At 41.6% G+C, this 23,268-nt stretch overlaps 1 protein-coding gene across 8 annotated transcripts in view; it reads right to left on the bottom strand.

The window, feature by feature from the left end:
• VPS13D (vacuolar protein sorting 13 homolog D) overlaps positions 1 to 23,268 on the bottom strand; it is a 246,652-nt gene that overhangs the window by 84,163 nt on the left and 139,221 nt on the right. For 7 of the 8 annotated variants that reach the window (XM_057535232.1, XM_057535241.1, XM_057535246.1 and 4 more), the window contains 6 exons: positions 23,118 to 23,267; positions 18,353 to 18,502; positions 17,310 to 17,406; positions 15,119 to 15,267; positions 2,975 to 3,109; positions 1,655 to 1,822 (listed from right to left, as the gene is read on the bottom strand). In XM_057535232.1, coding sequence (XP_057391215.1) covers positions 1,655 to 1,822; positions 2,975 to 3,109; positions 15,119 to 15,267; positions 17,310 to 17,406; positions 18,353 to 18,502; positions 23,118 to 23,267 — 849 coding nt within the window. Of the gene's footprint in view, positions 1 to 1,654; positions 1,823 to 2,974; positions 3,110 to 15,118; positions 15,268 to 17,309; positions 17,407 to 18,352; positions 18,503 to 23,117; position 23,268 lie in introns of those variants that run through there. The other variant, XM_057535280.1, reaches the window with a different exon arrangement.

Raw genomic sequence — 23,268 nt, 5'->3', positions numbered from 1 at the left:
TCAGACTATGACCCAGAGTCCATTTCCAAACCATGATTTAGAAAGTCTCTTGCCTCTCTACCTTTTACCCTTTCTCTAAAAGTTAAGAGTGTTGTCTATTTTGAACCACAAGCCAAACAGTACATTTTGTTCTGGTTTAACGTAAGTCCAGCAAAGACATACCTTGGAGAGATTGTGGGTTCCGTTCCAGATCACCACAATCAAGCGAATATTGCAATAAGGTGAGTCACACAAATTTTTTGGTTTCCCAGTGAAGACAACGTTAAGTTTACACTACACTGTCGTTAAGTGCACAACAGCATTATGTCTAAAAAAAGAATGCATACATCTTAATTTAAAAATACCTTATTACTAAAAAATGCCAGCCACCATCTGAGTCTTCGGCGAATCATCATCTTTTTGCAATATAACATCAAAGATCACCGATCACAGATCACCATAACAAATATCATCATAATGAAGAAGTTTGAAGTATTTCAAGAATGACCAAAATGGGACACAGAGATATGAGGTGAGCAGACGCTGCTGGAAAAATGGCGCCGAAAGACGTGCTGGACACGTGGGGTTGCCACAGACCTTCCATTTGTAAAAAACACACTATCTGTGCAGCACAAGAAAACGAGATCTGCCTGTATTGAAAAACCTGATCTGACTAAAGAACCATCAGCTCTAGAAAAGAGTTTGGAAAACAGGAATAAATTCCCAACTTTCACACATTATTACCAAGAATGCTACGTAACACAGAAATGTTGCTGTTCGACTCTACCTCCTTACCTGCTCATCAAGATAACTTCCTACGTGGCACCTGAAAGGCTCTCTACGGTGAAGCCACCATCCTAGTGGCCACGGCACAAGTGCACCTATGACTTTGCTACAACAATGCTCTATGGTAAACAAGCCGGGAGCACAGGCGCTCTCCCAATGCTGGTTCATTCGTGAAAAGGTCAATCTCTAGAAGGAAACTCTGTCGAGCTGACAGGAAGGGGAGGAAAGCAGAGTCTTTAGACGCCTTTTGCATGTTATCAAATAGCAACCCCCCTTCAACTACGTTCACCTTTTTCCAGCTTCACACGTAAAATCGGCTCCTGCCAAAAATTAAACTATGGAATAACAAGATGTCCACCAAACAGGAGGCCAATGAACAAACAAGCCAGCTAGACAGCAAGACACAGCAGAATTACACTGCTGTCTTTCCGCTGCCGGACTCAGATGACTTAAAAGGGTTGCTTCGCTCTAGAAGGCCATACCACAGTTTGGACTTTATCCTGTGAGCTGTGGGTAATAACGGGTGGATTTTAGGCGGGAGAATGGCACAATCAAGTTCTATGTTTTATAAAGCGAGTTCATTCTGGAGGCATTGTGAGAGCTGCGGTGGAGTGAGGGGGCAGGAGGCTATGGCAGTGGGTGAGGGAAGAGACAACCAGAGCCTGGATGAAGGCAGTGGGAACGGAGAGGAGGAAGGGGAGAGAGTGCAGAGGAGCACTTGATGGACTGGGGCCGGGTTACTGGAGGTGCGGGAAAGGCAGGGCACGTGGGCGATGAAGCCAAGGCCATGTATGTAACTTCTCACAACCTATTAACTCTAAAAGAAGTTACAGTAATGTAGAGGACTCCTGAGGCTAATTACAATGGAATTTCACCTCTATTTCCTTACCTTGGCAGCAGAGTTTGATACTCCGTGTGTAACATTTCTGATAAGGCCCCCAACATTTCCATACTTTATCAGTCCAGTCACCCCTTCAGAAACATCATTCAAAAGCCCCATGGGATTGCCAAGGAAGTCCACCGATCCCAGGATTCGAGCTGCCTGGCTGAGGAGTTCCTGTCAAACGGAGCAGGGAAAGAAGAAGAAAACGAGCACCTGTTTATATTTGCAGATCGAGCATCCCAAGCAAAAAGGTTAGAAATCTCTCTTGTCCTCCATTCATTCCCACCAACACCAACAATCACCCTTTAATTCTCATCAGCTGTGAGCTCCTGCCCTTCGTGAGCTCTGCCCTAAACCTCTCCCAATACTCTCAGTACTTATACTCTTCGAAGCCATTCAGAAGAAAAAAAAGCTATGAAACAGGTAAGACTCTTTACAAATACTTATTAGTATATACAGCACACTCTCCTTTCCATCGCTCTACAAATAGGGAATCAGCCAGCAGCGGGGAGAGTTTCAAAGGAAAGTGAGGGAGGGAGCAGACCTGGAGCCCCCTCAGAGTCCGCCGAGCGGGTGGTGCATAGAGTGGGCACGTTCAGACCTACCCAGCAACCCGCCACTTCCTATGTGCCCCCGGTGCCTGACTCCGCGGTCCAGTGAGATCCGCTATCTCACTCTCCTCACAGTTCAGTGGAAATATCACTGGTGAGGGAGGTCAAGGAAGGAAGCAAAGAAAGAAAGGGGGGAGATAGGAGGGAGGAAGGAGAGAAGGGAACACGCATAGGATACACTTTAACTCTGACAGATAATAAATTTGATATGACCTTGACCCATCTAGTCATCGAAGAGTATGTCTTGGCTTTAGATTTTGGTCTTTGCAGTCTGGATAATAAATACAAAATGGAAAATATCCAACTTGATAAAAACTTTTTAAGTTCAGCTCTAGGGCACGACTTCATAGGCTCTAAGAACACTGATGCAGTCACTGAAAGTAGGCCCATGCCTGGCAAACAGGGTTCACATTCAGTCTTTTGTGTTGTCATGAAAGCCTCAATTAAACCCTTAAGATTGTGACTGATCTAGTGGAAGCCCCTGAGACCAGTTCTGAGAGACAAGATTATCCGTTCATAAATCAGATGCACTGCTTCAAGATTTTCATGATGTGCGTGGACTTCATGGGCTGTGATCTGACCCATCACACAACAATCAGAGTTGAAATGTTCATCTGGGTTGTCAATAGTGACATCTCAGCAACCAGAATTCCCAAACAACTACAACAGTCATTCTGATAATGCTCCAGCCACTAAGCACTGCTCCAAAGCTCACCTCCTGGAAATGTTTGAGGATATCATTGATGATGAATTCCTTGGTCTCATAGGGATGTACCCGAGTGAATGGATCCAGATTAATCACGGCATCTTCAAACCGAATCAATGGAAATCCCAAGGTGCTTTTTAGGGCCTAGTTAGGGGAGAAAGGCAACGATATGCTTTAGCCATATGATGGCCTTCCAGGGTATTGTAATTCTGAATTCCATGAAAGCTACAAGTCATGTCAACTTTCCAATGAGAGTCAAGGTTATGATATTCATAAATAAGGATTTTCCCCTGTAATTATAAAAGTAAAATATTAGGAATATGTATAAAAATATATAGATATATCACTCAAAGTAACATATATCACATAGAAATAAACACTATTAGCTTCACAGCATAATTCTTTCTGGTCTGTTTTGGATCTGTATGTTTGTCATGTTCTACTTTTTGACTGAAGCATACCACACATACGGAAAGGTGTACTAATCAAATGTACGGTTCAGTGATTTTTCTCAAAGTAAACACAGCCATGTAACCACCACGCAGACCAGAAAGTCGGTTATTATCCCCAACTTGGAAGCACCACACCACCACCCCCTCTTTGTGGACCTCCCATCAAGACCCCCTCTTCCCCTAAGGTAACCAGTATCCTTTTTTTTTAAAATAAATTTATTTATTTATTTATATCGTATTTTTTTTTTTTTTGGCTGCACTGGGTCTTCGTCGCTGCGTGCAGGCTTTCTCTAGTTGCGGTGAGTGGGGGCTACTCTTCGTTGCGTTGCATGGGCTTCTCATCACAGTGGTTTCTCTCGTTGCGGGGCACAGGCTCTAGGCGTGCAGGCTTCAGTAGTTGTGGCTCGCGGGCTCTAGAGCACAGGCTCAGTAGCTCCGCGGCATGTAGGATCTTCCCGGACCAGGGCTCAAACCCGGGTCCCCTGCATTGGCAGGCGGATCCTTAACCACTGCACCACCAGGGAAGCCCGTGGTAACCAGTATCTTGACTTCTAGCACCACAGCTGAGTTTTTCCTGCTTTGAATTTTATCTAAATGCAATCATCAGTATGGACTTGGTTGTATGTGGCTTCTGACATTAACACTAAGTCTGTGAGAGTCACTAAGTTGTTGCACACAGCTGCAGTTTAAACACAGCTGTCAGTGCTACATAGTATTCCAACAGATGAATAAAACTATTTAACCACTGCTGTTGATGAACAGTTGTGCTGTTTCTATTTTTTTGCTATTATGTATAATGCTGCTATGAACATTCTTGGACATGTCTTTTGGGGCACATTTGTATGCATTTTTCTTGAATATCTATCTGGAAGTGGAACTGCTGGGTCATAAAGAACGTACATGTTCAACCTTATAGCCTATGCTGCCAAGCAGTTTTCCAAAGCAGCTGAACTGGCTTACTCTCCCTTCAGCAGTCTATGAAATTTCCTGTTATGCTACATCCTCGCCAACACTTGGTAAAGACAGCTTTTTAAAAATTAATTAATTAATTTATTTATTTATTTTTGGCTGTGTTGGGTCTTCGTTGATGCGCACGGGTTTTCTCTAGTTGCGGCGAGTGGGGGCTACTCTTCGTTGCGGTGCGCAGGCTTCTCATTGTGGTGGCTTCTCTTGTTGGGGAGCACGGGCTCTAGGCGCGCGGGCTTCAGTAGTTGTGGCACGTGGGCTCAGTAGCTGCGGCTCGCGGGATCTAGAGCGCAGGCTCAGTAGTTGTGGTGCACGGGCTTAGTTGCTCTGCGGCATGTGGGATCTTCCCGGACCAGGGATCGAACCTGTGTCCCCTGCACTGGCAGGCGGATTCTTAACCGCTGCGCCACTATGGAAGTCCCAAAGATAGCTTTTTAAAAAACAAATATTCTGATGGGTGTGTAATGGTAACTCAGTGTGGTTTTAATTTCCATCTTCTTGTTGAAGGATGAGATTAAGTACCTGATAATACACACATCAGCCTCATGGATATACTTTTTTTGTTAAGCGCCTACTTGAGTCTTTTGCTCATTTTCATAGTGGATTGTCTGTTTTTTCCTTATAAGTTTTGTAGGAGTTTTTCTTATACATTCTGTATACAAGTCTTCGTTTCATGAATATATTGCAAATATCTTCTCCCATTATGTGACTTGTCTTATCACTCGTTGGTGTTTTTTGATAGCAGACATTCTTATTTTTAATGAAATCCAACTTAATCTTTCCCTTTATGGAAAGAACTTTCTATGTCATAGTTAAGAAATTATCTACACTAGGGTCATAAAGATATTCCCATATGTTTACTTATAGAATTTTTATTGTTCTACTCTTCACATTTACATCTACAATCTACCTGAACGTGATTATTATATATGTTCTAAAGCAGAGATCAAGAAGCATTTTTTCCACATGGGTATCTAACCGACTGAATAATATTTATTGAAAGGCCATCCTTTCCCTTATTGTAGTACAGTGTAACTTTGTCATAAGTCAAGTGAATGTACTTACATGTGTCTGTTTTTGGATTCTCCTTTGGGTTTCATTTTGCCCTGCCTTCTGCCAATACCACACTGTCTTAATTACTATAGTTTTATAATAATTTTGAAGTCTGTTAGTGTAAGCTTGCCAACTTTGTTCTTTTTCTTCAGGACTACCTTGGTTATTTACTCTTTGCACTTTCCATTTCCAAAGAAATTTTAGAATCAGCCTGTCAATCTGCCACCAAAAAAATTGCTAGAATTTTCATCAAGACTCTAGTGAATCTATAGATCAATTTGAGGAGAAATGACAACTTTATAATACTGAATCTTCCAACGTATTAACATGGTGCACCCCTTTACCTGTTTAGGCCTTTTAAAATTTCTCTCAGTAATATTTAATTGCTTTCTGTGCAGAGGTCTTGTACACACTTTGTTGGATTTACTCCTAGGTATCTGTGGTACAGTAAAAACGGCCACAAATTCTTTGCATCTCCTATCATTAGCAGAGTCTATTTCCCCTTCACCTGAATCTGCCCTGACCTTGTAACTTGCTTCAAACAATAAAGTGCAGCAGGAGTAACATGTGCGATCTCTGAGCTTTGGCCTCGAGAGATCTTGGAGCTTCTGCTCCGCCCTTTCTGATGTTTCCACCATGTGAAGAGGCTGAGACTAGCTTCCTTGAAGATGAGAGACCACGTGGAAGGGGGTCTACTGACAGCCAGCAACAGGCGCCTGACACGGGTGTAAGGTCATCTTATACAGCCTTTGGTCTCAGCTGACTGGCCGGTGACTGCAGCCACGTCAATAACCACAAGTCAGTCCAGCTGAAACAGCACCCAGCGAAGTCCAGTCTAAATTGCTGACCCACAGATTTGTGAACAAATAAAATGGTTGTTGTAAACTACTAAGTTTTCGCATGATTCGTTACACGGCAATAGAGGATATTGTATTTGCTGTTTTCTTAATGGTGTTGTAAAGACATCCTTCAAATTTTCCTTTTCTCTGACATATAGAAATACAACTGATTTTTGTACAATGTCTTCAGTGACCTTGTTAAAGTTACTTATTTATTCTAATAACTTAGCTGTATATCCTTTTAGATTTTCTAGGTAATCATGTTCTCTGCAAATAATAAAGTTTTCATTTTCCTATCCAGTCTTTATACCTTTTATTTGTTTATTGCACTGGCTAGGATCTCCAGCCTCACAGTGAACAGAAGTGGTGATAATGGCCATCCTTCCCTGCTTTCAATAGATCATCACTGTGTATGACATTTGGGGTAGCTTTTATATGGAGACACTTTATCAGATTAAGGCAGTTCCTTTCTATTTTTTTGTTTCCTGAGTTCTTATCATAAATGGATGCTGAATTTTGTCAAAAGACTTCTGTGCAACTATTGAGATAATCATATTTTTTAATTCTTTCATTCTGCTGATGTGGTCAATGACATGATTTATTTGGAAATGTAAAGTAAACTTACAACCCTGGAATAAACCTGATTTGGTTATGATATACAGTTGGCCCTTGAACAACATGAGGGTTAGGAGTGCCAATCCCCTATACAGTCAAATTCTCATGTAACTTTACAGTCAGCCCTCCATATCCACAGTTCCACATCCACAGATTTGACCAACCATGATCATGTAGTGCTCTATTTACTGAAAAAAAAAAAAAAAATCAGTATATAAGTGGACCCATGCAGTTCAAACCCCATGTTGTTCAAGGGTCAACTGTATTTTCCTTCTCACACATTGCTATATTTGATTTGATAACATTTTGTCCAAATTTCTTTCTTCTATGTTTGCAAAAAAATTCTAGTCTGTAATATTCCTTTATTATCTGATTATGTTCAAAATATAAATTATAGTTTTCTGGTAAACTTCTTGAACACATTTACACTTATTTTAAATTCTGTGTCTGATAATGTCAACATCTGGTTTATCTGTTTCTAGTGTCTGTTTCTAGTGTCTGTTTTTTCTCTTGATAGGCCTGGTAATCTGTGATTGAATGCTACACTTTGTATAAAAACTTACAGATTTTAAATGAGTCTTTAGTTTCTGGCAGGCAGTTAAAGAGGCTTATTAATCCAAGCAGTGTTTTCAAGGCCTGCTTTCAGTCTTTGTAAAGATAATCTTGGTCTGTTTCCATCTTTATAAGGTTTGGTATAGTCCTTCAGCAGTCTCAACTGAAAACCAATTCCATTCCTCCCCTTGTAATCTCCCCAGCACCATAAAACTGCTAAAAGATCGATTTAGTTAGCCTCTTGGCTGCTACTTTTTGCTTGGCTTCTCTCAGACTACTTAGAAATTGGCATCTGCTTCAAGAAACAAAACAGCTCAGACTATTGGGGTTTCTGTTCTGCCTGTCCCTTCTCTGTAAGATATGAGCCCCTCCACACCTACGGTCAATTAATCTTTGACAAAGGAGGCAAGAATATACAGTGGAAAAAAGACAGTCTCTTTGGCAAGTAGTGTTGGGAAAGCTGGACAGCTGCATGTAAATCAATGAAGTGAGAACATTCCCTCACACCATGCATAAAAATAAACTCAAAATGGCTTAAAGACTTAAATATAAGACATGACACCATAAAACTCCTAGAAGAGAACATAGGCAAAACATTTTCTGACGTAAATCGTAGCAATGTTTTCTTAAGTCACTCTCCCAAGGCAAAAGAAATCAAAGCAAAAATAAACAAATGGGACCTAATCAAACTTATAAGCTTTTACACAGCAAAGGAAACCATCAACAAAATGAAAAGACAACCTACGGACTGGGAGAAAATATTTGCAAACAATGAGACCAACAAGGGCTTAATTTCCAAAATATACAAACAGCTCATACAACTCAATAACAAAAAAACAAACAACCCAATCAGAAAAAGGGCAGAAGGCCTAAATAGACATTTCTCCAAAGAAGACATACAGATGGCCAAAATGCACATGGAAAGATGCTCAACATCCTTAATTATCAGAGAAATGCAAGTCGAAAACTACAATGAGGTACCACCTCACACCAGTCAGAATGGCAATCATTAAAAAGTCTACAAATAATAAAAATGCTACAGAGGGTATGGAAAAAAGGGAACCCTCCTACACTGTTGGTGGCAATGTAAATATATGCAGCCACTATGGAAAACAGTACAGAGGTTCCTTAAATAACTAAAAATAGAGTTGCCATATGATCCAGCAATCCCACTCCTGGGCATATATCCAGAGAAGACTATTTTGAAAGGATACATGCACCCCAATGTTCATAGCGGCACTATTTACAATAGCCAAGACATGGAAGCAACCTAAATGTCCATCGACAGATGAATGGATAAAGACGATGTGGTGTGTATACACACAAACACACACACACACACAATGGAATACTACTCAGCTATTAAAAAAAAGAATGAAACAATGCCATTTGCAGCAACATGGATGGACCTAGAGATTATCATACTAAGTGAAATAAGTCAGAAAAAGACAAATATCAAATAATATCACTTATACGTGGAATCTAAAATATGATACAAATGAACTTATTTACAAAACAGAAACACACTCAAAGACAGAAAACAAACTTGTGGTTACCAAAGGGGAAAGGGGGGCCAGGGGAGGATAAATTAGGAGTTTGGGATTAGCAGATACAAAACAGATAAACAACAAGGTTCTACTGTATAGCACAGGGAATTATATTCAATATCCTGTAATAACCTAAAATGGAAAAGAATATATGTATAACTCAATCACTTTGCTGTACGTGTGAAACTAACACAACATTGTAAATCAACTATACTTCAATTTAAAAAAAAAAAAAAGATATGAGCCTCTCAATTACCAGCTCTCTCAGTAGCAATGGAGTCTCACTTTTGCTTGGCCAGCCCTGTGAGACTGCCCAAAGCTTTCCTTGGATTCTCTGACTTTGGGCAGCTGCTTTCTGCTTGACTTATTTGCCTTTCTCCCTACACCACGTACAAATTAGAGTTGTCTCAAAAATAAAACCAGAGTAAATGCTGGGCTCACCTTATCGAGTTTCCTTCCTCTCATAAATCGTGGACCCTCAAGTACTGGCTGTCTTGGTAACTTTCCAATACCTTCAAACAGACTTTTGGGCTTTTTTCAATCTAGCTTTTCTTGTATTTCTCAGCTGGTTTGGGTCTGCTATAAGCCAGTTAACAATTTTTGGATATGGTCTATTTTCCAATTAATAATTTTGGGATATGGCCTATTTTCCAATTATATTTTTATTTAACATGATAGACATTTTATGGATTTTAGAGAGCATGCCAAATACTCTTTTTTTAAATGTAAAAATACTTTTCCATGCTAATAATGTCAGTAAATCTCCGATCTACTTGGAATGTATTCTTATGTAGAGTGTGAATAATAAATTTAATTTTATATTTTTCCATATGGCTATCTAATTAGTCCAACAGCATTTATTAAAACATCTATATAATCCCCACTGAATTGAAATGCCTTTATATTAAAATAATTTAATACAAATGTGCAATTTACTGGACTTTCTATTTTATTTTCTCACTTATTTTTTAATCCTTTAGCATGTATTTTCAGAGTCTGCTTTAAACTCTTCTGGAACAAGAGCATGTTTAATTGAAATGAAGTTATATAATTGAAGAAAACCTAGATGAAATTGTCTAAAACCAGAGTGGGAAAACTTTTTTGTGACTCAAAATTCAGGTTCAAAAAGGCAAAAGATTGATAAGTTTGACAACATAAAATAAAAAGCTTCTGTATGATTTTAAAAAACATATGCACACCAAAAGCAAAGTAAAAAAGACAAATGAAAAACCAAAAAAAAAAAATACTTGCAACTTATATCAAAGACAAAACTTCTATAAAGAGCTTCTAAAATAAGAGGAGATAAAAGACCAATAAAATGATTTTTAAAATGGACAAGTGATATGACCAGACAGTTTAGTTCACAGAGGAAAAAAATGGCCCATTTTAATAAACATATGGGTTAGGAAAAGAGAAGAAACAAACAGAAGAGTAACAGGAGAACCAGAAAGGACAACGCCACGCACAGGGAGGTCAGCAATATCAAATATGGCAGAGGATCCGACGAAGGTGAGGACAGAAAAAAGGCCACTGCATTTGGTGCCTTGGGAAGTCACTCACAACCTCCTACTAAATTTCAGGACAAAACATTTCAGAGATTAAGAGCATCCTCAAGTTAATTCAGCCTAACACTCTCATTTCTTTAAATAAATAAAACCAAAGAAAGGTTAAGTGGGTGGCCTAAACTCCTGTAGCTAGTCATTAGCAGATCGTAGACTTGAACGTGCTCATTTTCACAACCACAACTACCTAACAGGCAGAAAGCATGAAGACCAGAAAAGGGGATTATTTTATTTCTCCTGAAAAATGTGCTGCTTTTCATTCTTGCATGTCTCACCCATGCACGTGGTGAGTGATGGTGAAGTGAGCAGGCACTATTTTCCCCATTTCACTGACACAGAAACTGAGGCCCCGGAGCCTCAACTGCTTTGCTCAGACCCACAATAAATAGATATGCTAGGAAAGCCAGGTACTGACATCAGTTCAGCAGTTTGTTTTGCCAATACAACTCTGAGCATTACTTTCTTCTCAGAAAAGAGGAAATGAGATCAAAACAAAGGCATACGGCAAAAAGCTTTGTACCCCAACCTTCTCATTGCAACCAAACACTGAAGAAGAAGAACCACACATAACACAAAGACTTTGAAACCTCTACTAAGTTGTCAAAACCCTCATGAGAGACAGTATCCCCTTTCTGAGTGGCTAACGTGCTCTGTCTGAACCAAGGAAGTAGTCTGGCCTTTCGGTAAAAATGATCTTTACCTGGTGCTGCTTTGGGGCCTCCCACATTTGAAGAAGCTGAGATATAGCACACTGGTATGAATTACTCTGCCACCTTCAGGTTGTTCCGGTGAGTCAAAGTAGAGGAGATGAGAGTTTCCCTCTTTCCGAGCCAAACAGGGCTTTTTCTTGTAGTAACGGAATGACTAATCAAATACAGTAGTATACAAAGTTGATGCTTATTTACTCAAGTAGCAGACAGTTTCCTGTTATAAAATGGATTCTGGAGAAAGCAATCTGTGCTCATAAGTTCCTAATAAAAATCGGAAACTGTCTATTCCTACTTCCGCCAGACAAAAACCGCTGAAGTCTTCCAGAAACTTTATAGAGTTGAAAGAAGAAATACCTGTCCATGTGCCATAAGGTCTCAGATCACAAGCTAGTCCCTGGGCCATGTCCTTTCCTTTCTTAGTTTATCCTGCACTAAACAAAACTGTCTGGAATTCATTCTTTAAAGGTTTATTTATGGTACATAGAGACTGTTTATGTGAAGCAGGGTATTTGCCCATTTCCCTCTTGGGACAGTGTTTAAAACTACAGGGATATTTCCCTCTCTGGCACTTTCTGAAATACAATTAACAATACTGGATCTTTTTTCCTTTTAACAAATCTGGTTTTTATTTAGGGAGGGGAGGAAAAAGTAAAGGGTCTGAAGTTTCCCAACAAATTATTTCAAGCCTTTGAGAAGACAGTTTTAGGCTTTTTAAATAGTGTCTTTGTTTGAAATTCCCCCTCACCCCCACCCTCTTGCTCTCCAACCATTAAAATGTGGGTTTTCTTCCAAACTAGATTGCTCAATTAAAGCCCTTCTTTTGTAATACCCCAATGCTCTAAATGGGAAAAGGGCTGCTGTAGGCCACCTTGTGAAACCTTTTAAAGGCTCCTGGACTCTTTTGATCTTTAAGAAAACCGAAAGAACATATAAACTACCTGGCACTTTCAATATTATTCTGCTACTCTCTAACATGCGAACTTGGGAGAATAATGGCGAATGGGGGGTGGGGGTGGGTGGCGGGGAATGCCGTGCTTTCGTCTCTGCATTTGTGAGATGGAACTATTATCTCCCTCTTCTTCCATCGCAGAGTAAGAAATCCAATTGAGATAGCAGATGTGAAACTGCTTTGAGTCCTTCTGAACAGACACTCTATCTGGCAATAATGTACCCTCGGTGTAAACCTGAAGAGACTTCCCTCTGAGACTTCTGACAGCCTCGCTTCTGGCCTGGAGTCAAGAGAATCAAGATAATTATGCCTTCAATACCAAAGACATGGTTACCTTTTAGTCAGACTCTCATGATTCCTGCGCTGGGACAGGACTCCAGTTCCTAAGCACAGACTTTTAGCCGTTCCATATTCATCTCGAAGAGCAGGCTGCTCTTCCTAAGAGCTACTAATAAAGGGATATTACTCTGTTAGAAAACTGTTTGAATAAATGACATTATTTTATGAGTCCCAGACTCCTCGAGGAGAAGGCAAGACACAATAAAATGGTGACTTCTGTAAGCTGAGAAGTTAACTCTGACGTCCCAATTCCCAACACCCACACCTCGTAACGTGGCTGCTCCGCTGAATCTGTTCAGCAATCACTTGAGAAACGCCTCGAAGACGTTCCTGCGATATAGCGCCAAGTGAAACACTCAACCTGAACGATTCCCAGTGTGCTGCACGCAGGGCGAACGTGCAAGCATCAATACCATGGAACTGGGGGTCTGAGGCTACTTCAACTGTAGAAAATCATACTGCATTTGTTAGTCTGGGGGGAAATCTTCTACCAGGAGCAATCTGGAAGGAACAATTAGGTGTCTGTGTTTCTTAGTAAGATGATTTAGAAAACAAGAAGTCCTTAACTCTCAGGAAATGCTTGACATTGGTTTGTTGGGTGAGTGCCAAGTGTTCTGGGGGAATATATACTTTATCAAACAAACCCATTCCAAAGGGTCACATAAGTCAAGTGGATACTTGTGGATATTAGCAAGATAGTGGTTTTCCCATGGTTTCCCCCCCACTCCCATGCTAATTGTAAGTATCTTTAGTCTCCTGGGAAACATGAAGTTAAAGCAAATTAAGCAGACAGGACAGTTCACCGAGAAGGCACTGTTCTCAGGATGGTTGCAGAAGCTCCCCGGTCCTGACCAGCACTCCCAACTACTCATCCCGTTTGCTGCCTTAATGAAGCAGTCACCCTTGCCCTGTCCTTACCCAAATATGATTTGATGTGGACCAGACTACTGTCTTGTCACCTGTAAGTCTATTTTAGAAGCTGTGAGCTGGCAAATCGTGGGCCACATGAGGCCCACACATGTGTTTTGTTAGGCCCACAAGGTTTAAAAACAAAAACAAAAAAATTCAAATCGGTTGCCAACATTTAAAAACCAGGAGATTCCACATAAAAATCCAGATTTCCGGCTCCACTTTAAAAACCCCGAAGATCTGGCAACCCTGGGTTCACATTCCCCCATAACAACTGGCTGGAGCTGAGCTGCACTGCCCCCTTCAGATGAAGAGTGCACACTCTGAGGGCCACGGTGCCCCCGGGGCTGCTTCGCCGACTTCACTGCTGGCACAATCCCTGCAGGCATGTAAACTTATGACTCCAGGTTTATTACTTATTTGTCCATGTCTCTAGCTACTCCTGTTCAGAAAGAGAGACCACCTTGCAGCATCTTAAAGGAGGCAGCATGGGGCAGTGGGAAAGTCTTCGACTGGTGGTTAGTGGGGAGGTAGATGCCTTGATACCCATCTTCAAGTGCAACAGAGGAAAGAACCAGAAGTAAGGGGCGCAGGCTGCAGGGAGGCAGATGTAGACTCCGCCTAAGGAAGGACCTTCCAACAATCACCTGGGCTCTACTCCTGCTCCTATCTACACAGGCTTCGGTGACAAAACACTGTGAACTCCAATATCCTTGTTCATCAAGCAAGGGAATCATTAAGGACTCACAGAGCTCTAAAATTCTCCGCCTCCTTATGTTCTAAGGGACAGCACATCATAGGGGTAAAATGTATATAAACTTTAGAGTCAGATAGGCTTGGATTTGAATTCTAGAAGCATCCCTTAATTTTAATAGATTTTACTGCAGAAAATAAAGACGGTATTCAGACTGTATCTGTCAAGTGCACATCCAGATGCTCTGTAGGAGTGTCCCACCCTGATATGGTGGTGGGGGAGGCCACACCTTGGTGGGTTAGTGACCGCGTCATCCTTGAAGGCGGTAGACATTTCCACCGTCAACCATTCAAAAAGAGGTGAATACTTAGAGAGGAGGCGAGAAGGAGGGCAGGCAGGACTCGGGCACAAAAAGAAGATGTCGTCTTGGCTACAGCTTTTCTCTCGAGTCTGGGAGAGGCCCTAGGAAAGGAGGCTTTTACCTCATTGAGATTAAGCCAAGAGCTAAGCAGAGGGCAGATGGGGTTTTATGTAATTCTGTGTTTACTCTCTTTTGTTACTCTTTAATCTTTAGCAAAGTCATACTTAAACATTAAAAAAAGAAAAGAAAAGAAATATACAGTTGACCCTTGAACACCACACTTAGTTTGAACTGCATGGTCCACTGACATGCGGATGTTTTCAATAGTTTACTCGGATGCAGAACTGCACGTAACGGAAGGCTGACTGTATGTTATATGCAGATTTTCAGTTGCGAGGAGGGGTGGGTGCTCCTAACCCTCACGCTGCTCAGCGGTCAACTGTATATCTGTACATACACGTGTGAGTTGATAAACCTCCTCAAAAGAGAAAACCTGTAAAAATACCTGCTACAAATGATGATGCTGGACAGAAAAGCAAGTGGTAAACACACACGCTCTTTCCCAAGGAAAAGTCATTTCTAAACTTACCCAGCTGGCAGCTCACCTTGAGATCCAGTGGTAGCTTGCTGGAGGTGAACACGCTCAGCTTGATCTGGGGGATGCTGATTTTGAGGTTTTCAAAGTAGTATCGAACTGGCGTCCCACCTTGCTCAGCTGTCTTTTCGTGGAGGTTTTCATCGTATTTTTCCACCTCTGGTACAAAGGTAGAATTGGTTTCTTGAAAAATAAGTTTCCTCTGAAGTCTCATGATTCAAATACTTTCATTCACATTGAAAAGAAACTCACAGAAAAATGTAAACGTCTATTTGTCTAAATTTAATTTTTTAGGGCTCAGTAATATGTACAGTATCCTGATGCCATTTCTTTGTAAAAGTAGATCTGGTTCATGTTGCTGATCCAGAAAGTACAATAGCTTAATCTTTCGATTTGCGACTCTATTACCATCTGGCAGATATCATCTCTGGAAAAAAATAATCCAGGTGGGAAAGCCAAAGGTCATGGGTGTGCTTGCTGGCAATGCGTTTTCTAGAAACCATGTCGTTATCATTATTATTATAAATGACCCAGGTTATCCGAATTTATTTCAGAAAATGGTATCTAAATAAGTACTTGGAGTGTAGTTTAACTGAATCATCATGAACAACATGACCAATTAAATGATGAATCTGAGCGAAACATAATGCCTTAAAAAGAAACAGGCTGCAGGCTATAAAGAACCAACATCACGACAAGTGGCTCTCTCTCCCAAACAGTGGACATCATTTAAATAGCAGAGTGGAGGCAGATTTCTCACTTGTTATCTCATGAAGTAAAAGGGATGAACATAGGCTAAAACACAGCAATGTGCTCTTCAACTTGATGCTGTCCCCACACCCAAGTGGGCAGCTTATTTGCACTTGGATTCATGTGCTTTTAGAAATAAAACCAGAGACTGTACATAACTACATATCAAACAAATTTATACTGTAAGCTTTTATATAGTTCTATTTATAGAAAGAAGGGAATAGGTTAAAAAAAAAAAAAAAAAAAGATACCGCAGCAGAGACAGGCTTATCTGTATTCAGGGAACAGGAATAGTTATAGAAGGCAGAGGAGAGTCCTCAATGAAAGGCAGGCAAGGATTTTACAAAAGAGTCTAAATCCACTAGACAATGCTTGGGGAGAAATTTATTTAGAGCAACTTACAAGAAAAGCGTGTCCAATCAAATTTAGAGTAAAACTTCCCAGGAAGGTACCAAAAGAGAACAGATACCTGGCAGGCAGGCTCAAGTGGCTCTCTGAACACAAATAAACACTGGCGTTCTGACCCAAAGTGGAGAACGCAGCACTAAACAGACAGGATCTTGCTCCTGATCCCAAATACACTTAAAGCTTAAAGTCTAAGTCTGGGATAAAAAGAGCAAAAATATTTTTCTTGCATTGTGTGCATGTATGTTCATATGTACACATGTCCCCAGGGATTTTTCTCCCCCTTTAGCCAACATGGGCAGATAAACATTAAAAGTCTCTATCTTATCATTTCTTTAGGCTCAGTATTTAGTTTAGTCTTCAAAAGACTAAGCATTACTGACTTCTTTCTAAGCTGTATATACAGTCTAGCAAAGGCCATGATGAGGCATCTAAAATAAAGAGACAGCTACATAATTTCCGTGGCACTGCTGGAAAATTTAGGTCTTTCAATAGCTTATCTTACTCCCCTCTCCAAAGAAGAGTAAAGTAACTAGAAACCTTTGCAATTACACTAAGGCATAAGGGTATGGATGTGAAAAAAAGTTAAGGAGTTGAGGCTAGCCAATTTTTTTCCTCAGCTAAACCAAAGGAACTGCTGAAGGGATTTCTGATTCTTGGCCCTGAATCTGTTTAATAAACAAAGGTTAGGAAACAAAGTGGTTTGCTAAATGACTAACATCATTTCTGCCATCTTAAAGCAGATGAGTCAAAAAACATGAAACAGAGAGGAACAATATACTGCTTCCCAAAAGCTTGCCCCTGGGTATGCTGGGACACCAGAGACCCTTGGAGCAGCTTCTTTCGTACACAGATACACCTCAATACCTGTCAACAAGCAATACTTAGAAAGAGAACTGAACCACAAACCTTAGCTTCCCAGCTCAGACTATGAAGTGGATAGGGAGCTTGCCAGGCATTCAGAGGCCGCCTATTTTCACAAGCAGACTAAAAAATGCCACCCTTGGGCCAATTCCCAGATACACACCTAGAACATTCGACATTACCTGATTCTGCCTGATCGTAGCCAAAGAAACTCAGCAGCTTGAGGAGCAGTTTCTCCTCAATTTGTACCGTGAATCTCTGAGCCGTGACCATCAGATGCTAGAGATAAAGAAATTCTGATTTACAGTGCGAATGCCAGAGGAACTTTCATCCGCGCCCTAAGAAGGCCCCTGTGATATGGCGTGGTCTCTTTACTTATGTGATTTCATAATCATACTGCCAAATTTCTTCTGGCTCATCTCTCTCTACATTGTTATAATGAATCAAAAATTCCAGAAGATGTTTATCAGACGATTCACCATCCTATTGCTTGGTTCCCAGGGCATCTGTGTCTGGTTAGTCAGGATTACACTTTCAGATGCCCTGTGGTATATGGTACTGAGCTCACATGGACAGCAGCTAGTTTAAGGGCTTGTGAATTTGAGGGCCACAGGCAGACTTGACCCCACTGGCGCTGGTGACAAAGGACCAGAAATATGAGAAGCAACCTCTAAGCTCCCACTTTTCCAGAATTTCGTGTTGTAACGCTAGCTTGTACATGAAGACTTCTCCAGGAAAGAAAGTTTATCACTTCTGAATGATCTGCTTTTAGTAAACAGTGTGGCAGCTTACAGCGGAGGATGTCTGTCTCAAGGTCAGGCCCCTCCTATCCCTTTTCCAGTAGTCTTGGATTATTATTTTTTTAATTTATTTTATTGAAGTACAGTTGATTTACAATGTTGTGTGCTAATTTTTGGATTATTATTTTAATAATATATCGAGATCATGCCTGGTCACGACCAATCTAGAAGATGCTATACTTTCCTGCAGAGACTTCACGCTGACGAACACAGGCTCTGGCCCCTACGGATTCAGTACTATTGCCCGCTGAATCATCAACAACACAGCTGAGAATCTGAAGTTTTAAGAGGAGTTTCCATCAATTCCGCTACACAATGTATCGAGTCACTTAGTGCCTTACCCCCACTGGACTATTTCCATCCGCAGCCTGCACTGCTGCTCTGAGCCTTGGCTGCGAGAGGACAAATCAAGCCCGCCAGCCTACCTTGTAGATGTTGGTCAGCGCGCTCTTACTGGGGAACTTCACCGTGTTCACTTGCACAGCAGGGCCTGTCTCGGTGACCTCATTGTCATTGCTCAGTGGAGTCACAAAGAGCATGAAGGGCTGCGTGGTGCCAATGAGCTGATTGTCCACCTAGGACGTGAAAGAGCAGCAACAGAAACAGACAAATTGCTCCGCTTTCATTTTTACCTTTAACTAGGTCTCACAACATGCAGGCCATTCAGAAAGTACTTCTGGAAAAATATATTCTCACTAACACCAGCAACGATAATGGCAGTAGTTAGGAGCTGTACTTTACTTGGTGAGTACTGTGTGCCACGCACCGAGCCGGTCCCCTCCCAAGCATTATCCCCTCAAGTCCCACGACGGTCAGCCTGTCCAAGTTATCAAGCTCAGGGCTCTGCTGCATCCTCACCACAACCTCCCGGGGACCATCACCGTCCTCACGTCATAGACAAAGAAGCGGAGGAGAGAGCCCCCTGCCTAAGGTTGTACACCTAGTCAATGACAGAACGAGGACTTGACTCCACTTCTCTCTGTCCCCAAAGCGAACGCTCTCAACCACTAGGCTCTCGATGTTTCTCTTGCTCCAAATTCCCTGAAGAACTCAAACTAGAGAATCAGTAGCAGATGGCTACCAAACGGGCACAGCTGCCCATCCTAAAGTCAACTCCCTTCTAGGAACGGAGTGATGAAAGCAGTGGTACCAGGGACTGCTCTATTCATCCCCCCCCCATCAGCACCATCACCGAGAACACACTCTCCACACTCAGGTAGGTTTACGGACATCCGGAGGCTCACGGCAGGAAGCAAGCATCTTTACTTTGTTTTACCCTGAAGGCCCACACTCGGAAGAGGAAAGAGGAGAGAACACGTGTCGGGTACCCCTAAGCGTACTTCCTACACATCACCTAACACATCCCTCACTACAACCCTAAAGGTTAAGTGTTATTCCTCCCCATTTTACAAACAAGAAAACAGAAGCTTAGAGAAGCTTAGAGAAGTTAAATTACTTGCCCACATTCACAAGGTATAATAGTAAGTAGGAGAGTTGGGATTCAAATGCAGGTATTTCGAGCATCAAGCCCTTGACCTTTCCATTGTATCACATGGGTTCCCAGAGAACCATTCTGTACAATCGCTGCAGATGGTCCTTCTGTTGGCTTTCAAGGTGCAGAGAAAAGGGCGAGGGACCTAGAGCACTTCTTCCTACTTCCGCTCTTGCTTCCTACCATATGCTCTCTATACAGCAGCCAAAATGATCTTTCAAAAACACAAATCATGTCCCTCCTTCCTGGACACCCTGCAGTGGCTTCCCTTTCTCCGAGGACAGGACGGCATTTCTCAGCACAGCCTCCAAGGGCCCACCTGATCCAGTCTCACTACACACCACTCGCCTCCAGGCTCGCCACCGTGCCTGCACACAAGCCTCCCCGCTGTTTCTCAAAGATGGGCAAGTCTCTCCTCCCTCAGAATTTTCCCGAACATTTTCCCCCTAGTATACCTTTTCTCTGGTTTTCTCATTCTCTTCTTCCAAGTTCAGCTCAGCTCCCACTTCCTCAGGAAGACCCTCCTAGGCCACTTTACCTAAAGCAGCAGCACCCCTCTTTATTCTCTCACAGCAGTTATACCAGGCTGGAATTATTTATTTGCTTGCTCGCTCACTTACTGGCTGACTTCTTCCCTAGTCTGTTAGCTCAGAGAGCAGAAACTTCATCTTCTGAGTCACGGTGGTATCTCCAGAGCCCAGTGCCATGCCCAGCACACAGATGATACTCAGTAAGAATCCACCGAGTGAATGAATCACCGGTCACACCCAATAGAGGAAATGACAATAAAGTCTCACCTTATTCTGACCTCTTCTTTGTTCTTTCCCCAAACACATTTGATACAAGTGTACTAACTGCGAATTTCTAAGTATTCCATTATTCTACTGTATTCCATTAAATCTTATTGTTTTAGTCTCCCAATTAGATTTAGACACTCCCTAAGGGCAGGACTATATTTTCTGTTTTTAAAAATTCTTCCTCATAGCACTGTAATCATAGTAAATTCTCGAATCTATTTATTTTCTACAATTTACAGCACACATTAAATCAAGAGGTACTACAGGAAAAAAAAAATCTTTTTAATTACGGTAAAAAGTCAATGAAATTAATGAACAGCAAATGATTCCTCGGATCTTCTCTGTAAGATCAAAAAAGAAACACAAAGAAATAAAGGTGCAAGATACTAACTTTTTATCCTCAAACAAATGGGATGTCATTAGCCTGAACTCTCTGCTATTTGTGATATATGATGAAAGAAAAAATTCTTCTGAAAAGGGGTTTTGGCATGATAATCCTTTATAACATTTTTTCGTAGTGTGGATCTGCTGGAAATGAGTCCTTTTAGTTTTTGAATGTCTAAAAACACCTTTAATTCACCCTTGTTTTTGAAAGATATATTTGCTGGGCACTGACTTCTAGGTTGGCAGGTTTTTTTTCCTTTCAACACTTTAAAGACGTTGCTTACCATATTCTCACTTGCATTGCTCCCAATAAGAAACTGGCTGTCATTCTCACCTTTGTTCCTTGTGAGGAACGTGGCTTTTTTAATCTGGATGCTTTATCCCTGGTTTTGAATAAATGATTAGGATGTACCTTGGTACAGTTTCCTTCGTGTGTGTGTGTGGCAGGGCAGGGGGGAGGCGCAGGGGTGGGTGTGAATGTGGGTTTGCATTTGAGCTGCTTCTGTGAGTTTATAGTTTTCACTAAGTCTGGAAAATTTATGGTCGAAATCTCTTTTTTTTTTTAATAAAATTGAATTTAATTCATGATTTTTATTTTTTTAAAATGTTTATTTATTTGTTTATTTGGCTGCATCGGGTCTTAATTGCAGCACATGGGATCTTCATTGCAGCATGCAGGATCCTTCACTGCGGCGCACGGGCTTCTCTCTAGTTGTAGCACGGAGGCTCTAGAGCATGCCGGCTCAATAGTTGGGGTGCATGGGCTTAGCTGCCCCTCGGAATGTGGGATCTTAGTTCCCCGACCAGGGATCAAACCCACGTCCCCTTCGTTGGAAGGTGGATTCTTAACCACTTGACCACCAGGGAAGTCCCTAATTCATGACTTTTAAAAGTTACTCATGATTAAAAAAAAAAAAAAGCAGACATTTACCTAACAACAAGAACAAAACCCTCTAACACACATAATAATTACAAAATTCCTTCCAATTTTTTTTTTTTTCTGTCTCCTCCTCTCTCTCTCCTCTGGGGACTCCAATTATCCATATATTAGGTTGCTTGAAGTTTTCCCATAGGTCACTGATGCTGCTCTCTTTGTGGGGTTTTTTTCCTGCTTGGATTATTTTTCTCTGGGTATTTCAATTTGGACAGTTTCTCTCGTTATGTCTTTAAGTTCACTAATCATTTTTTCTGCAGTGTCATCTGCTACGGATCAAATCCAGTGTTTTTTCCATTTCATTTTAATCTCTAGAAGTTTGATTTGAGATTTTTATATCTTCCATGTCTCTACTAAACTTTTTGAACATGTAGAACAGAATACAGTTACAATGAGTTTTAATGTCCTTCTCTGAAAATCCAAACATCTGCGTTAGCTCTGGGTTACTTCTGAATGATTATTCTCCTCATTATATACTGTGCTTTCCTGCCCCTTTGCACACCTGGTAATTTTTGATAGGATGCCAGATACTGTGGTATTTGCTTTGTTGGGTGCTGGATGTTTCTGTACTCCATTAAATCTTGAGCTTCATTGTTCAGGGATATGGTTAATTTACTTGGAAACAGATTGATTCTTCCAGAGTTTCCTTTTGTGTGACTGATTTGTTAGGTAGGTCTGGAGCAGTGCTCAGCCTAGGGCACACAGCTCTCCACGGAGGCCCAAGACTTTCTGGAAGGCTCCTCCCAATGTCCCGTAACTATCAGTGTTCCCAGTGTGGCCGGTGGTGAGCAGCCGGTGCTGTCCCCATGAGCCTTGCGGATGGCAGGCTCCTCTGATCTGCCCTTTGCTGAGTATCTGCGGGGCCCTCTGCAGATCTCCCGAGACTTCTTTCTGTGCAGCGTGCTCCTCCCAGGTCTGCCGTCCCATGAACTCTGGCTGCCTTGGTCCTAGGACTCTCAACCCTGTTCAGCTCATCCACTCTGCTGGGTTCTGTCTCAGTCTCTCCGCCTGGTGACATGGCCTGGAAACTTTTTCAAGGCAGCAAGCTGGGGTGATTGCAGGGCTCACCTCTTTTGTTTCCCACCTCTCAGGGATCACTGTCCTTTGTTGCCTGATGTTCAGTGTCTTGAATCTGTTGTCTCCTTATTTGATCTGGATTTTTGGGGTGTTTCAGGTAGGAAAGTAAATCAGGTCCCTGTTACTCCACCTTGGTCGGAAGCACAAGTCCACTTCCCTTGTTTTTCTCCCTATGGTGAATTTCAGTTCCTCTAAATTATGGTTAGATGGTTTCCGCTGTTTTCTCCATTGGCAAGATGAGGGACCATGGGTCACCTTCCTCCATGCCACCCTGACTAAGTTATCTAAGTTACTGATGGACTAGCTGCTATATTCAGAATTCTGCTCTACAGAAAAATTAGTAAGACAAATATAGGTAAAAGAATTCTTTTCATAGAACGATCTTTTGGAGACCACAAGAAATTCGTGCCAAAGCATTAAAGTTTTTAGAACATCAAACACTGATCTGGTCGGCTGTTCAGCAGGAAGAAAAGGAGATCAACAAGTCCTAAGCCTCCCCCTCTCACCTGTACATCCTGTATGCTGAGTTCTAGCATATGACTGGTGGCCAGCTGTGTGTAGTGCACATTGATTCCCGTAAGACTTGCAAAGACCAGTTCTTCTGGGACTTTATTAATTAAAGACAACCCAATTCCACCTTCTAACTTCACAAGCACC

This window comes from Balaenoptera acutorostrata, chromosome 1 (genome assembly GCF_949987535.1).
Source record: "Balaenoptera acutorostrata chromosome 1, mBalAcu1.1, whole genome shotgun sequence".
NCBI classification, from domain to species: Eukaryota; Metazoa; Chordata; class Mammalia; order Artiodactyla; family Balaenopteridae; genus Balaenoptera; species Balaenoptera acutorostrata.
The sequence above is the reverse complement of the archived record's forward strand: the minus strand, read 5'-3'. Positions and strand labels throughout refer to the sequence as shown.